The 16969-nt window shown below is 34.1% G+C and overlaps 1 protein-coding gene across 2 annotated transcripts in view; it reads left to right on the plus strand.

Moving 5' to 3' along the window:
• TBC1D32 (TBC1 domain family member 32) overlaps nucleotides 1–16969 on the plus strand; it is a 246731-nt gene that overhangs the window by 85617 nt on the left and 144145 nt on the right. For both annotated transcript variants that reach the window (XM_069076948.1, XM_069076949.1), the window contains 3 exons: nucleotides 6491–6629; nucleotides 7886–7973; nucleotides 10800–10918. In XM_069076948.1, the coding sequence (XP_068933049.1) occupies nucleotides 6491–6629; nucleotides 7886–7973; nucleotides 10800–10918 (346 nt within the window). The remainder of the gene's footprint in view (nucleotides 1–6490; nucleotides 6630–7885; nucleotides 7974–10799; nucleotides 10919–16969) is intronic.

A 16969-nucleotide genomic window follows, 5' to 3' on the forward strand; every position in this document is an offset into this window, starting at 1 on the left:
GATGTTGATTTTTTCTAATTTTGTTAATGTTTTTATATTTTTGTGTGTGTTTTGTTATTTTTGCCAGTTTGTTTCACCAAGCTTTCTTTAAACTGACTTTACTTTCTGGTGCTTTTCTGTTTTGTGAAACAATTCTATTCAGACTTTCCCACTACTCTTTTTTCTAAGCTTTTCCATATGGGTTTATATTCTAAACTGATATTTGGCTGCTATCTTTTAATATATCAAGTAAGTCAAATCAACGCGCATTTATGAAGTACCTGCAAGATGCAATGTACTGTGCTAATTCTGTGGATCAAAAGAAAGGCTCTCAAGGGCCTTACATTCCAACAGGAGAAGCCACTACATAAAAGGTAGCTTAAGGAGGGTGAGTGTGAGAGAGGAAAGGTGCCCAGCACAGAGCATTGGAGAAAATGTCCAGGTTAATCAGTCATGAGACCTGCAGAAAAATAAAGCCATGGCTGGCCTGGCCTAACTTCTTAAAATGGAAGTTCTGGGAGAAACCAGTCAATCAGAGGGAAGGCCACAGGGGTCAAGGGTACTTTCACTGTGCAAAATCCATTTTGATACATTTTTCTTCCATTGAAACTGATGCTTTGAAGCCTTTCAGCCCAATAACAAAGTGAGAGTTGTCAAAAGAACCCAAATCATCAGCAGACCATGCTTCCCCCCCCCCCCTCAAAAAAAAAAAAAACTTTCAGATTAGCAATTAATATCAAGAAATCCCCTTTTCACATTTTCTAAATATTCTTTCTGGGGGGGAGTAGAAGGAGTGTGAAGAAAGGGGTTTTAATTGGTGTAGGGAACCTTTGGTAATGAATTTTCTGGATCAAAGCAAATAACTACCTTTCCCATAATTCTTATGTCTTAGTTCCTGTTCTTGACTGTTGAAGTTGTAAAATTTCTAAAATGTTAGAAGAAACTGTGATCCTTTACATTAACTTTGTTACTGGGGTGATGAAATTTTCTGGAATTCATTTTGGAGTTTGCTAATTCTTCTTTCTTTAAATATCACCTAAAACATATGTTTTGTATGCCTGTGAGAAGTATGGGTTTATGAGAAACAATACTGAACTTTGAGATGAAAGTTCTGAATTCAGTGAGTCTTAGTTGTGCCATTTACTAGCTGTGTGACTGAGGAGGATCACTTCTGATAGCATAATGTTTGTTGATTTACTGATTGACTTATGTCTGAGTTGCAATTTGCCTCTATCTCTGTTTAATGAGGATGATAATGCTTTCTACATATCTCCCAGGGCTTTCATGATTCAAGTACTTAGTAAACCAGAGAGTACTGTGGAGATATAAGCTAAATTTAATGAGCTATTTGGGGTTTTATCCAAAATGCCAACCATAATTTCTGATCATAATACTGTTTTTCTCCTTGCTAATTTTTAAAGTAGGGAAATGAAAAATATTAATGTTTTAAACATAAAATAGCCAATCTTTTACTATGATAAATAGTAGGGTTTTTTCTTTCTTGATAATAGAAAATTACTGAGTAATTGAAGATTGATCATTTGTGTCCCAGATGTGTCTTGGTTAAAAAAAATTGTATTGTGCCATCCATATCTAGTGAAAGAATTATGGAGTCTGAATGCAGAGCATAGCAGACTCTTTTCTTTTTCTTTTTTGTTGTGTTTTTTCTTTCTCATGGTTCCTCCTATTTGTTCTGGTTCTTCTATACAACATGACTAATGTGAAAGTATGTTTAATGGGAATCTATGTGTAAAGGCCGTATTGGATTTCATGCCATCTTAGGTAGGGGAGAGGGAGAGAAAATTTAAAACTTATGGAAGTGAATGTTGAGAACTAAAAATAAATAAACTTAAAAAAAAAAAAGAAAATTAAAATAGTGTATTGTGCAGTACGAAAACCAGCAGTTCTGCAATCTAATATGTGTATATGCACATATAATGTGCAAAATTGTGACAGAACAATTCTTTTAGTCAACATTTTTGTACTTTAGATAATTAGCCAATTCCAAAATTGAATATGTGTAAAATAGAAAGTGTGTTACTCCCATCTGTGTGAAATCACTAAAGTCATACTGCATATAAAATTATTATTCTCAATGTCCTCTGACCCTAGTGGACCTTTTATTAAATTATTTTTTTATAATAGTTGCAAACCAGAGTTCAAATAACCTAGCCCTTTGAGTAGGTTATTTGTTGCATGGATTTAGATGTTGGATGGCTCTAGAGCACCTTTATGAATTTATTCATCCCTTGGTGAGTAAGTCATTTACTTTTGTCCTCATATTTCAAAGGCTATTCAATAATATTTATTTATTAGAAACATTAAGCCTTTCATGTTATGCTCTTCCAATTTCTGTAGTTATATGTATGGTCATTACAGATCTTTTGACAGACAAGCTCTGTCAGTTGGGTTTTATGTTATTTGCATCTCTGATTTTATGCTTTTTTATGCACAAATTGTGATTTTTAAGAGATTGATACAATAACTATCCTTGTATGATTTTGCTAGAGAGCTATACCTTCAGCAGTTTTAATGCATATATATTTTATTTAACAGGAAAAATATTCCAAATAACTTAGTATAAAACAACCCTAGGGTCATTTTTTATGGTTTCTTATGGATATTGAATGTTATATTCCAGTATCTCTAGAACAACTCAGGTTGAAGACCTGTAAGCTTTCATTTCTTCTCTGAGTGCCTTCTTCCCTCCTTGTCTGAGTTCTGCAATTTAAAAAAATTATTTATTTTTAGTTTTCAATATTCACTTCCATAAGATTTTAAGTTTTAAATTTTCTCTCCCTCTCTGCTCTCCCCCTTCACCAAGATGGTGTGAAATCTGAAATAGGATCTGCATATACATTCATATTAAATAGATTTTCACATTAGTCATGTTGTAAAGAATTAGAACCATTGGGAGGAACCACAAGAAAGAAGAAACTAAGAGAGAGAGAGAGAGAGAGAGAGAGAGAGAGAGAGAGAGAGAGAGAGCGCGCGCAGGCAAAAAATATGCTTTGATATGCATTCAGACTCTATAGCTCTTTTTCTGGATGTGGATAGCTTTTTCCATCATGAGTCTTTTGGAGTTGTCTTAGATCCTTGCATTGCTGAGATGAAATAATTTAAGTCTATCAAAATTAGTCATCACACAGTGTTGACTGTTACTGTGTACAGTGCTCTCCTGGTTCCACTCATTTCTCTCAGTATCAGTTCATATAAGTTTTTCTAGGTTTTTCTGAAGTCTCCTGCTTATCTTTTCTCATAGGACAATATATTCCATTACATTCATATACCACAACTTGTTCTCCCATTGATTGGCATCCCTCCAATTTCCAGTTCTTGGCCACCACAAAAAGAGCTGCTATAAATATTTTTGTACTGTGGGTCTTTTTTTTTTTCCATTTTTGTGATCTCTTTGGAATACAGACCTAGAAGTGGTATTGCTGGGTCAAAGGGTATGCACAATTTTATAACCCTTTGGGCATAGTTCCAAATTGTTCTCCAGAATGGTTGGATCAGTTCACAACTCTACCAACAATGCATTGGTGTTCCAATTTTTCCCATATCTTCTCCAACATTTATCACTTTCTTGTTTTGTCATGTTAGCCACTCTGATAGGTATGATGTAATACTTTAGAGTTGTTTTGCTTTACATTTCTCTAATCCATAGAGCTCTGCAGATTCTTGACCCAAGTTTACATCTGAGCAACACACCTGTTGAATTACCTCTGGTTGAAATTCTAGCAGATTGTTGTTGGACTTAGCTGCTATCATCCAAATGGAAAGTTATGCAGTTTCAAAGTGATAGGCTTCTCTATGGTGTGGGATACTTGCCATGTTTAGTACCCCCACAGAATCCAGACTTGACTAGGATCTAGAACTGAGTCCATACTCCACTCTGTTGGTTAGAGATATACAGATGCTGTTTGCTTCTGAACTTAGTGCTTCCTCAGTATTATCCTAGGACCTGCTACCATTCCTTACCCTTCAATGCCATCCTTGTGTTCTGATCACCTCTTTCTGCCCTGGATCTGTGCACTAGAACTGTGTAGTCAGTGACAAAGTTTCCAGTTTATACTTATTACCTCACGTTGAACAGTATTAATCCATTTAATGTAGTTATGGGGTTTTTTTGGAGGGGGGAAGGCAAGGCAGTTAGGGTTAAGTGACTTGCTCAGGGTCACACAGTTAGTAAATGCCAAACATCTGAGGCCAGTTTTGAATTCAGACCCTCCTGAATCCAAGGCCTATTCTAATCAGGGCTCTATTTACTGTGCCATTTGGCTGCCCCATTTAATGTAGGGGCAGACCTCCGAGACCTCTTCTTGCCTTGGCACATAGTTTTGGTAATTTTGAGTTGTTATACTAAAATGGTCCTTGGGGAGCAATCCAGGATAGAACTCCATCTTCTGTGTCTATAGATCTCTTTGTCTCTTTGTGTTCACTTGAGCTAAGATAATTACTTACAGTGATTATTTCTTAGATTTCTCAATAAGAAGTAGACCTGGTTAATTTTCTAGATCTTTGAGGAGGAGTTGTGGGGCTAATTGGCTGTACTTTTTCATGTTCCTCTGGTTTTGCTCCAGATAGCTTTATTTATTAAGAAAGTATAATGTAATAATAATAACTATTATTTATATATCCCCTGTTGAATTTAACACTTTTATCAACAACTTTAACTATTATGTAGAAGACATACTTACCACATTTGTGGATTAGGAGTAGTTTGCAGGTTATCTTCCCCATTAGTCTATGTTTCTTAAGAACAGAGGCTACTTTTACCTTTCTTTATATCTCAAACACTTAGGACAATACCTGGCGCATAGTAGATGCTTAGTAAATGTTGACTTGACTAGCTAGTTCTTCCCAGGAGTACAGATTGTCTGGTTAGAACTAGAGAGCAGGATTAGAATCATTTTTAAAACCATAGAGATATATTTCAATTCAATCTGATAACCATTTTTTTTCCAGGATAAGCATGTTATTTATATATTGTCTAAAAATGTACCACACTAGCATATGAAAATTTCATGCATCTGTGAAAATACCAATCACAAGTAAGCTAGATTATAATGCATATCCAGTTGATAACTATTTCTTTGGTCTCTAGTAGTTACATGTTAAGTGATTTCATTATGGTCACATACACCAGACACTCTGATTATTTTTGTTGACACGTTCTTCCAAGTCCCACCCCATTAGAAGTTTTTTTATAACTAGTCTGCATCACGTGTGTGTGTATACACACACACAAACACACACACACATACATATATACATATAAAATCCACCCCCCCCCCCAAGACCATTTTTCAGAAGGGAACACATTAGTTATCCTATTTGCACAATAAGTCTTAGTCTTCCTGCTTGACAATACCAGAGGGAAACCTATTGGGTATGGTTCTTATTAGTAAGTTTCTTCCCATTAATATAATTCATGTCCAGGGCATCTGTGTGACACAGTGGATAGAGTATTGGGCCAGGAGACAAGAAGACTCATCTTCCTGAGTTCAAATATGGCCTCAGACTCTTACTAGCTATGTAACTCTCAGCAAGTCATTAACCCTGTTTACTTCAGTTTCCTCATTTGTAAAATGAGCTGGAGAAGGAATTGGCAAAATATTCCACAGTGTCTCTGTGAAGAAAACCTCAAATTGGATCATGAAGAGTCACACACAATCAAAAACAACAATTCAGTCCATGTATTTCGTAAGAGGTGTACAAACTTGCTCTTGAGAAATAGTTCCATTCTTTTGCGCTTACAATTTCATTAAATACAACCACAAAATTAAAATATGAAAATAATGTTTACCACTTGTGAATGCCATCTATGCAGACAACCTAGAATGTTTAGCAGAGAATACATTCTTACTTGCTAGTTCTTTAGCCCCTGCAGTGAAGTTTAGTGTACAGTTTGTCTTCTGGAAATTCCCAGATAGAAAACATGGTATCCAAACAAATCACGGTCTGCCAGATAATGTGTGATCTGTCATTATTTTTTTGTATTTCATTGTTCCCATATGTAGAAAGTTCAAGCTCCCTATATAAAAACAATTAAAAAGCTATGAAAATAAAATATGCATATGTGCTTTAGAAACTTCAAAATAATGCTACTTAGTTATAAAAAAAAGAAAGTATATACATAATGGAGAACTGAGACTTTGGAAATCTAGGCACAGAAGTGTAATTTTAAAAAATCGTGGTACAGTAGATAAAGTGCTGGACATAGAGTCAGGAAGACTTGACTTAAAATTGACCTTAGACTCCTCTAAGCTGTCACTCTGGACAAATCACTTAACTTCTATTTGCCTCAGTTTCCTCATCTATAAAATAGGGATAGTAATAGCACTTACGTCCTATGGTTGTTGTGAAGTTCAAATGAGGTAATTGTCAAATGCTTAGCAGGGTTCCTGGCACATGGTATATATAAATATTAGCTATTAAATGAAGTGAAATAGAGGTGTGGATAAAAGAATATAAGTAATATGAAAATAGTGATGTTTTCTTGGTTTAGCATGGCATGGGAAGAAAATTTATTAGATGACTTGCTAAATTTTGCCGCTACTCCAAGAGGACTACTGCTTCTCCAGAAAACAGGTTCCATCAATGATTGTGTGACATTTATGTTCAACCGATATGCAAAAAAACTACAGGTATGAATTAAAATCTATCAGACAAAATGTATTCATTATTGTTATTGTTAATAGTAGTGGTGGTGGTATTACTATTAAAACAGTAATATTATCTTTTGTGGATGAAGATTTATAACAATATAAAATTTAATTAAAGAAAGCATCATAACCTACACCTTGATTTTTATGTTGCAGATTATTAGGCAGTTGAGAACACAATATATGGTTTGTATACATGTGAGAAAACCACTTCATAAACAGTGAAAATCAGTGAATCAGCTAAATATTTTGTTCATATAATATCAAGCATCTGTGTATAGTTAAATCTAAGTTATCTAGATTGTAAATTCCTCAAAGGCCTTTAATTTTTTAAATTTTAATTGTTTATTTTTTATCTTTATATCCGTAGTGCTTGGCATATAGTCGATGCTTGATAAATGTTTGTTGAATTTAACTCTCAAGGACTGAATTTATCTATATAGTTGTATTCTCTAAATAGCTCTTGATATATTCTTCTAAACACTAACACTTTAAAAAAATATGAACCACTTTGACTGGAAATCTTTCCAAAAATGCTTTATACAGTAGCCATTTTAAAAAAGAATACACAGAACAAAATGCTGGCTTTTCTCGATGGCATAGAAACATTATTATGAGCATAAATTATTTTAATCTTCTGTAGTAGACAATATTAAATGGTAAATGGGCCAAATTATTTTCTTTTGGAGATATATACGTTTTTAGTCTGTTAGGCTATCAGTTCCGAATATAGTCCATGTTTCTGCTTATAACCAACCTTCTGCCACATTCTCTTTGTTTATTATTGATAATCTCTACTGGCTTAGAAAACTTAAGTGTGTTAGAGTTATATATAAAATCAGAGTAAATGGGCTTCTATGAGTAAAAATATTTGAACTTTCTTGGTTCATGAATTTTACCATCAGGTTTAGCAACTAAGCCTTTATTCTGTACTTTTTGAGTTACTTTTAAAATAATTTTAATCTCTAGTTATTTATGCACAGCTGTAGTTATAACCTTAACTTCAACATATAATTATTAAGCACCTTACATTTTAAATTAAAAGCACTGGTAGAGGTAAAAAGTTGTTTATTTATTTATTTTTGGATGATATAATTCTTTCACTCACTGAGCTTAAATTCTGGTAGTTGATTATACCGTTAGTCTTTGATTAAGGTAAAGGCTGCATAAGAAATATGCAAATAATATTTATTTTACTTTTAATCTCATAAATCATACTATTTGCTCTTTACTTTTAGGTCAGTAGGCATAAAATGTTTGGATATGGAGTGGTGATTACTCAAGTGGCATCAACAGCTGCGGGTGCAGTAGCTCTAAGGAATTCAGGTAATATTTTTGGCTTAAAGCTATCACAAACCTGATACAATGAGAGCTTAGTATAGTAGCAATAAAATTATATAATTACCTAAAGTTGTACATTACCTAGAAGGTATGATTTTTTTCCCAGTCAAGGTCTTATTAGAATTAATTGTGAATATTAAATTTATTTCATTTTCTTCTTTAGAGCAGTGATAATTGATGAAGCAATCAATAAGGGATACTTCATACCATAGAATTTTTTCCTTTATTAAATGTTGAAAAGTACCTTGTAACAATGAGTGGTATCATCCATTCTTGAGGTAATACTTCATCTTAATCATTCCAGGCAGATTCCTTTTGTCCATCACCCTGCTTTCCAAACCTCATGATCCTGCAGTTGGTGTCAGGAAATCACAATCATGCCAAAGATTTAATTTTCTTATGGGCTGTTGATAAAGTAGTGTTGAACCACCATGACTTCTCTTGCTGGGGAGTGCCATAGACCCATGTTATCTTGCCTCCTGATATCATGCACCATACATTATGTTTCTGAAAGGTCTCGGGGTGGCTAGATGGCACAGTGAATAGAGCACCAGCCCTGGGGTCAATAGGATCTGAGCTCAAATGCAGCCTCAGACACTTAACACTTATTAGCCATGTGACCTTGGGCAAGTCACTTAACCCCAATGTCCTGCCCTCTCCCCTCCAAAAAAAAAAAAAGCAAAAAAAAAGTCTCAGTATTCCAAATGTTCTGTCTACCTACCTCTTGTTTGTGATGACAACATTCATTACCAGCTTTACTGTGACAAACACAAAGAAAAAGGCATGGAAACTTGTCAAAATATCCAAAATTATATTCCAGTTGCTCTCAACTGGTTACATTGTGACTTCATTTTTAAGTTTTATGTATGTCTTTCGTGAATCACTATGTGATATTATTAGTTTTAATATTAAATACATGTGCATATATACATGTATATACATATATGTACATACATATATACTTGTATATATACATACATATTTTTACTCTGTATTTTAAGTATTTCCTAGGAAATTTTAAAATGGGCTGCTTCCATTATGTAACATGTTTTGGAGCTAAGATTAGCTTACATTTTAACCTGTTTGTTTACTTTATGTAGTATATGTGAGCATATATATTTTGATTATAAATAGACATTTTGTTTAATGCTTGTTCTTAATCCTACTTGGATTACTTCAAAAACAATTTTGTGTTCAGATTTCTATAGTTAATGATAGGGTTTTCCCCCTCTATATGGAAAAGTTATTTTGTCATTCTTGATGTTCTTAAAGCCTGGGTGGCAATAAACATTGGACATAAAATGGGAAATTTACTATCTCCAGTATGGAATTGTATAAAACATGAAACTGTAATTATGATGAGGAAAGGAAACATGCTGGCAGAAAGAAATTATACTATGTTAGACTGGAGGAAAAGAATCAAAGGAAAGGAAAAAATGATATAAAAGTTGTGGATAGATGTGAAATAATAGAGAGTTTTGAAGTCAAGGACAAGTAAATTGTTGCAGGAGAGCAGTGATAAACCAATGGAGATACTAGAGAAAGGGTCAAAAGCTTTAAAGGCCTTTCTAACAATTCTATAATTTTAGTCATGCTAGTACTTTGTTGCCTGATTTGGCTTAGGTTTGGGGTACAGAAAAATCCTTTAGCTGAGATTAGATTGGAATATTTTCAAATTAAATTTTACTGGAGAATTATTAAAAACAAAGCAAAAGAATAAAACAAATAGAAAAAGTTTATAGACTATACATTTCTGATTATCATTTTAGTATAAAGTTAAATAGTATCTTGGCACTATAGCTATCAGATTGGCATCTCCTGTTTCTTTTCTGTCTCTTCAGACATATCTAGGTTTAATGGTAATGATAAAGGCAATTTTGTTGTAAAGTAGACTTGTTACTATTTCCTGGTTAGGTAGAAACTTCAGTCTGTCTCCAGCCATTAGCATTTATCTCATCTCATTTTGAAAGCCTATATATCATCACCTTTTTTTGTTTTTGTTTTTATTTTGAACTTAAAAAATAAAATAAGCATTTACTTAACAAAATAAAGTAGAAAAAAAGGATTGCACATGAAATTATGCGATTCTATTATATACAAATCTATTATATACAACTTGCTTTTTCTTTTAAAATATTTCAGGGCGGCCAGGTGGCACAGTGAGTAAAGCGCCAGCCCTGGAGTCGGGAGAACCTAGGATCGGTTCTGGCCTCAGATACTTAACACCCACACAAAAAAAAAACTGGCCGTGTAACCTTGGTCCAGTTACTTAACCCTAATTGCTTAAAAAAAAAATATTTCATGAAGTCATCATGTAACTTTCTCCTTTTTTCCTTTTCCCTCTCCCCTTTCTGCCCTAGAGATGGCCACCATTAGACACAAATATGTGACACATATATAGTCACACACACACACACACACACACACACACATATATATATATACACATATCTGTAGACTTATGCCATATGTACTCCTATTTATCAGTTCTTTCTCTGGATGCAGGTAGCATCTTCTTTGTAGTTAATTTGGGTATACTCTGGTTTCTCTTCAGATCACATATATATTTTGCCTATATGTCATCACCTTTGGCTCTGGGCTATGCTTCACTTCCATTCTAAATTCCATTCATTGTTTGGGGGGGGGGGTTTGCTTTGATTCTTGGCCTCCTTCTTGATAAGTAACTTTCCTATCTAGTTCCCTCAGATTTCTTCTAGTGACATGACCTTGCCTGAGTGGTAGAGAGATTATTGGTAGTATGTTAATACTTACAGAATTTAAATAAATAATAGAAAATAATTGATTTTTTAGGGTTTATTAATACACTTGTAACTGAATTATGGGCTATTTTGGAATGTGGAAGAGATGATGTTAGAGTAACACATCCCAGATCTACCCCAGTGGATCCCATTGATCAAAGCTGTCAAAAGGTAAGAAGTCATTTAGCACATTCTCTAGAGTAAGAATTCTTTTTTTTGCTTTTTTGGAGGGGCAGTTGGGGTTAAGTGACTTGCCCAAGGTCACTCGGCTAGTTTTTGTGTTGTGTCTGAGGTCAGAGTTGAACTCAGGTCCTCCTGACTTCAGGACGGGTACTCTATTCACTGTGCCACCTAGCAGCCCCTAGAGTAAGAATTCTTAACCTTTTTTGTTTCAGGAACCACTTTTAGCCATCTAACGAAGCCTATGACATGGGAGACAACAAATGAAAATATCTAATAAGGAGATAGAGAACCTAGTGCAAGGAATAGTGGGGAAGCTACTGTCACTAGATAACAGATTATGTAAAAAGATGTAAGGAGTAAGAAAACTGAAAAGTATAAAGGGTCCCAGTTATGAGGGAACTTTAAGAGTCAAACAGAGGATTTTACATATAATGGTGTAGGCAGTAGAAAGCCAGCATAATTGATAAAATAGTGGGGTGACATGGACAAATTTGTGCTTTAGGAGGATCACTTTGACTGCTGAGTGAAAGGTGGAACAGAGTGGAGAGAAACTATAGGCAGGGAGAAAAATCATCCAATTGTTTCAGTAGTCCAGATATGAGGTTATGGGGACCTGGAAGGGGCCATATTGATAAATATTGTTAAGGTAGAAACGACATGAGTTGGGAACTGATTTGATATGGGAGTGAGACAGAGCGAGGAGTTAAGAATGATACATAGATTGTGAGTTTAGGTGACTGAGCTCAGTTTTGGACATGTTGAGTTTAAGATTTCTATTTCTACATGATATCTAGATTAAGATGTCTTTTAGGCAGTTGGAGATCAGCAGATAGGTTAGAGCTTGATAAATAGATTTGAGAATCTATATTTTCTCAGCATAGAGAAAGCCTTCTTAGGAGTTGAGTCAGGAAAGGGAGAAGAGATATAAGACAATAGCTAGCTGAGATAGATGGATCAAGTGAAGATTTTTTTGTTTGTTTTTTAATGATGAAGGAGGCAAGGATGTTTATAGGTAGTAGGGACACAACCAGTAGAGATTAAAGATAAGTAATGGAATGCAATGATAGAGGGAGCAATATTCTGGAGAATAGGGATGAAATGGTATCACTTTTGCATGTAGAGAGGTGTTAACCTTGGAAATTAGAAAGACCATCTTTTCATGTGAAGTGGGAGGAAGAGAGGATGGAAGTAGGCATTTTAATGTTATAAGGAGATAAGGAGGAGGGTAAAAGAGGAATCTCTCTCGGTAAATGGTTCCAATATTTTCAGTCAAGTATGTGGCAAGATTCTTAGCTGAGAGGGTGGAGAACCATGGAAAGTTTGAGAAGAGATGAGAAGATATGGAAGATCCCCAGAAATAGTCAATTCTGGAGATGTAAAAGGATTACCTTGCTTCATTTAAGGCCTAGCTAAAATTATATAACATGAATTTGTAGTGAACCCTGTCAACCTGGTTTCATGATTTTCTCTAGCTTTGTTCTGTAGCATATATATATATATATATGAGTAAAATGAGAAAATATTGGGAGATATAGAAGGCTGAAACTTTGCAAGACAATATTTTTTGATTGGATAAGGGAGCATTGAACTTTTAGTGTTGAGTTGAAATGGTTCACCAAGGGGTCTGGATAGAGAAGAAAGTGTAGTCATTGTATGAGTGGTGACTCAAGAGAGAACTGAGGGGTCATGGGATGGGAGGTCATGGTGAAGATGAAGAATAGACTTTGAGGTTTTATTCTTAGTACCTTGCACAATACTTGCTATATACTAAGCACTTAATAAATGTTTATAGACTGAGATTAGTATAATAGAAATTTCCTTCTATACCATAATTATCTATTAACATGGACATTTTCATTATTGATTCATTTTATTTTGACACCTTCACCCTACTTCTCTACAGAGATGGGAAATCTTTGGTGTGGAAATTGTACATATGTTTAGACTTTTTCAAAGAAGAAAAATCAATGAGAGTGCTGAAATCAAGATTTTTAAAATTGAACTGTAGCTGTAAGGAAGAAAAAAGGAAGAGGAACCAATCCCTGCTTCAAGCGAATTTATAAGAGAATTCTGTAAAACTTTTAAAGAAAAATTAAGTGAAGTAAACAGAACCAGGAAAACAGTATATTCTAGTGACTGTGCCAGTGTAAATGGAGAAAACAACAATGAAATCAGTCATGCAGTAAAATTTCATTTAGCACATAGTATGTGGCAGGTCCTGTGCTAAAAGCTGTGGATACAAATATGAAGAAGAAAGACAAATTGCTCTCAAGGAGCTTAAAATATAATGGGGAAGACAACATGCAAAGGGAAACTGAAAAGTTGGGGAGAGGAAAGAGATTGAAAGAGAAATTCCATTTAAAATAACTATAGACAGTATAAAATACTTAGAAGTTTACCTGCCAAGACACACACAAAAACTATATGAATACAAATACAAAACACTCTTTATACAAGTAAAGACATATCTAAGTAATTGGAGATATAGTCATTTTTCATAAGTAGACCAAGCCAATTTGATTAGTGGCAATATTACCTAAATTAATTTACTTATTCAATGCCACACCACTCAAAATCCTCTAGGATTAAATTATAAATTTAGAAAAAAAAATTCATTTGGAGAAATAAGAGGTCAAGAATATCAAAAGAATCAGTAGGAGAAAAATGGTACAGAAGGAAGCCTAGCAGTGCTGGATCTCAAACTCTACTACAAAGCTGTAATCATCAAAACAGTTTGGTATGTGGTACTAGGTAAGAAATAGAGATATTGATCAGTGAAGCAGAGCAGATATAAAATATAGAGAAGTAAATGAGCACAGTAACCTAATATTTGATAAACTCAAAGATCCCAGCTACTGGAGTAAGAATTCACTATTTGACAAAAACTGTTGTGAAAACTGTAAAGTAGTGTGACAGAAAATGTTTTTAGATCAACATTTCACACCAGATACCAAAAGAAGCTCCAAATGATTTAGACATAAAGGGTCATATCATAAGAAAATGAGAGGAACGTAGAAGAAATTATCTGTCAGATCTATAGATGGTGGAAAAATTCATGACCAAGATGGAGAGTTTCACAGGGGTAAAATTGGCAGTTTTGATTACATAAAATCGAAAAGATTTTGCACAGACAAAACCAATAAGGCTAAAATTAAAAGAGAAGCAGGAAATTGAGAAAATATTTATGGCAAGTTTGCTGATAAAGTTCTCATTTCAGGATACAGACACACACACACACACACACACACACACACACACACACAGAAATCCAAGCTACCAAGTTTAATCAAACAAAACATATTCTCGTATTTGCCATGTCCAAAAATATGTGCCTCATTCTGTATCTTGAGTTTATCACCTTTCTGTGAAAAGGTCTCTTGCATTCATAGTTATTCATTACATTGATCATTAATTTGGCAGCTAGCCATCAGAGTGCATAGAATGTGAGGCCTGAGTCAGAAAGATTTGTCTTCCTGAGTTCAGATATGGCCTCAGACACTTACTAGCTATGTGAGACTCTGCAAGTCTTTTAATCTTGTTTGGCTCTGTTTCCTCATTTGTAAAATGAGCTGGAGAAAGAATTGGCAAACCACTCTAGTATCTTTGCCAAGAACACCAAATAGGGCCATGGAGAGTTGAACACTGCTGAAACAACTCAATAACAACATCACCATATCAATCAATTTTGAAATTGTTCATAGTTGCTTTTTCTTTACAGTATTGTTTTTGAGTACATTTTTTCCTGCTCATTTCACTTTGCTTCTGTTCATGCGAATTTAATTAATTTCTCTGAAACTGTTCATTTTTTTCATTTTTGGGGAAAAGTATTTCATCATATTCACTTATAATAATTTGTTCAGTAATTCCCCAATTGATGGGCACCCCATTAGTTTCTAGTTTTTTGAACAAATAGTTATTTTCTCTTACTTTGATTTCTTTGGTGTATAAGCCTAGTAAATGCTACATATGGGTTTGAGAGCATGCACAATTTGGGGGCCCATACAGAATTGCTTTTCATAAAGGCTAGACTAATTCATAGCTTTGCCACCAGTGAATTAATGTACCTGTTTTCCCACATCTTTTTCAATAATAATAATTTTTCTTTTTCATCCACTTTACTAATCTGTTATATGTGAGGTGGAACCTAAGAATTGCTTTAATTTGCATTTCTTTAATTAGTAATTACAAGTATATTTTCATATACCTGTTGACAGCTTGAGAACTTTCAAGTTTATTGAAACTTTGGTATCTGCCTATTCATATCTCTTGATTATTATCAGTTGGAGAATGGTACTTATTTTTATAAATTTAAATCAGTTATATATATAAAATGTATATGTGTATACACTCACACATACATGTATATTTTTATACATACTCACACATGTATCCCTTGGAAAGGGGGCCTTTATCAGAGAAACAATGCCAAGTCTTTTCCCCTAGATAACTGTTTCTCTTAATTTTGACTGAATTAATTTTGTTTATGCAAACCTCTTTTTAAAAATTTTATGTGATTAATATTGTGTGTTTTCTCTGCTATTTAGTATTTTATCCATATTCTCTGTACATTGTTTTGTCATGAACACCTTCCCAATCCATAGGTCATAAATGGAATTTTTCCTTGATTCTCTAATTTGGTAATGATATGACCATTTAAGTCTTAAGTTATATATCCATTTGGAGCTTATTTTGAAATAGAGTGTGAGATGTTGGTTGAAACCTAATTTTTTCAAGATTGCTTTCCAATTTTCCCAGAAGTTTTTGCAACAAGATTTGTTTGATTGTGTATGTATATATGTGTGTATGTATGTATATACACTGCTCTGCAGATCAACTCTTCTCTTTTTTGAGCAATACCAAATCATTTAGATGATAGCTGCTTTATTTCTATAGAGGTCCTAATAACATAAGATATACTTTAATACAGAATTAATAGAGACTTAATACAGAATGAAATTTGTTAAGTTGATCCTCTAGCTATTAGTATCAAGGAAGACATGAAATGGGGACATAAGTATTTAAAGTTCTCAGCAAGCATGTCCTGAGTCGACTGTACAGAGATGAGGCATTTCCTATGCCTTTTAAAGTACTGTATCTTGATGATGTTCTTGTTTGCAGATGATATGCTATTTGCAAATGTATTGCCAGGCTTTCAGCATAAGATCCATACCCACTCAAGAGTTTGGCCTAATAGTGAAGAAAGCCTATTGCCTAGAATATGAGAAACAGTATGATGGGTAGTCCTTTGCATTTGGGTAGTCCATTGGTGCATTTGTCTTTAATATGCCCTAGAAAAGCCCATTAGTATATTTTGTAGAGAAGTCCTTCTGAATGAGTGGGGCTTAGAATCAAATAGGAGTCCAGGCTGCATTGTATTTTAGAGATTATTAAATTAAATTATAATGTTTTAGTTGGCACTGTTGAACTTTTTGGAACATATCACTGAAATTCATAATATATTTTATCTAATTGGCGTTGGTATTCTCTTCATTTATAGCCTATTCCACACCCTCATCCTGTATAATACTTGTCCATGTGTATTTCTCCTTTAACTTACCTTAATATTTGTAGCACATATTTCTTTAAGTTTGTTTACTGTGGATGATGAGCTTCCTATAATGAATTAAAAACCCAAGAAAAAGAGTTTCTGGGTTTTTTTTTAAATTTTTTTAAAATTTTATTTATTTAAAATAATCACTTTATTAATTATGCTAGCTAGTAATAAATTGATCATCACTGATTTCTCTCAGTAACCAAAGACACATAATGGATACACTGAATGTTTTAAATATTTTTGAAAGGAAATGCCCCTGATAGAAGCAATCAGTTGTGATTGGTAGATATTTTAATAAGGAGGTCCACTATAAGTCTTCAACTCCTCCTGATGAGAACTTGTCTTGATTATGAAACTCATCTACCTCAGCAATCTGGAAAGGGGATTCCATCTCCACCCAGACCATTGTGGTTAATTTTTCTTCTTTGTGAGCTGGGTCACCCCAAACTCAAATGGAGGGGTGTAAAGACATGAGCTTATTCTCT

The sequence above is a fragment of the Petaurus breviceps genome, unplaced genomic scaffold (genome assembly GCF_028583685.1).
Source record: "Petaurus breviceps papuanus isolate PSGF00001 unplaced genomic scaffold, PetGlider_PUasm1.0 90977, whole genome shotgun sequence".
In the NCBI taxonomy this organism is placed as follows: Eukaryota; Metazoa; Chordata; class Mammalia; order Diprotodontia; family Petauridae; genus Petaurus; species Petaurus breviceps.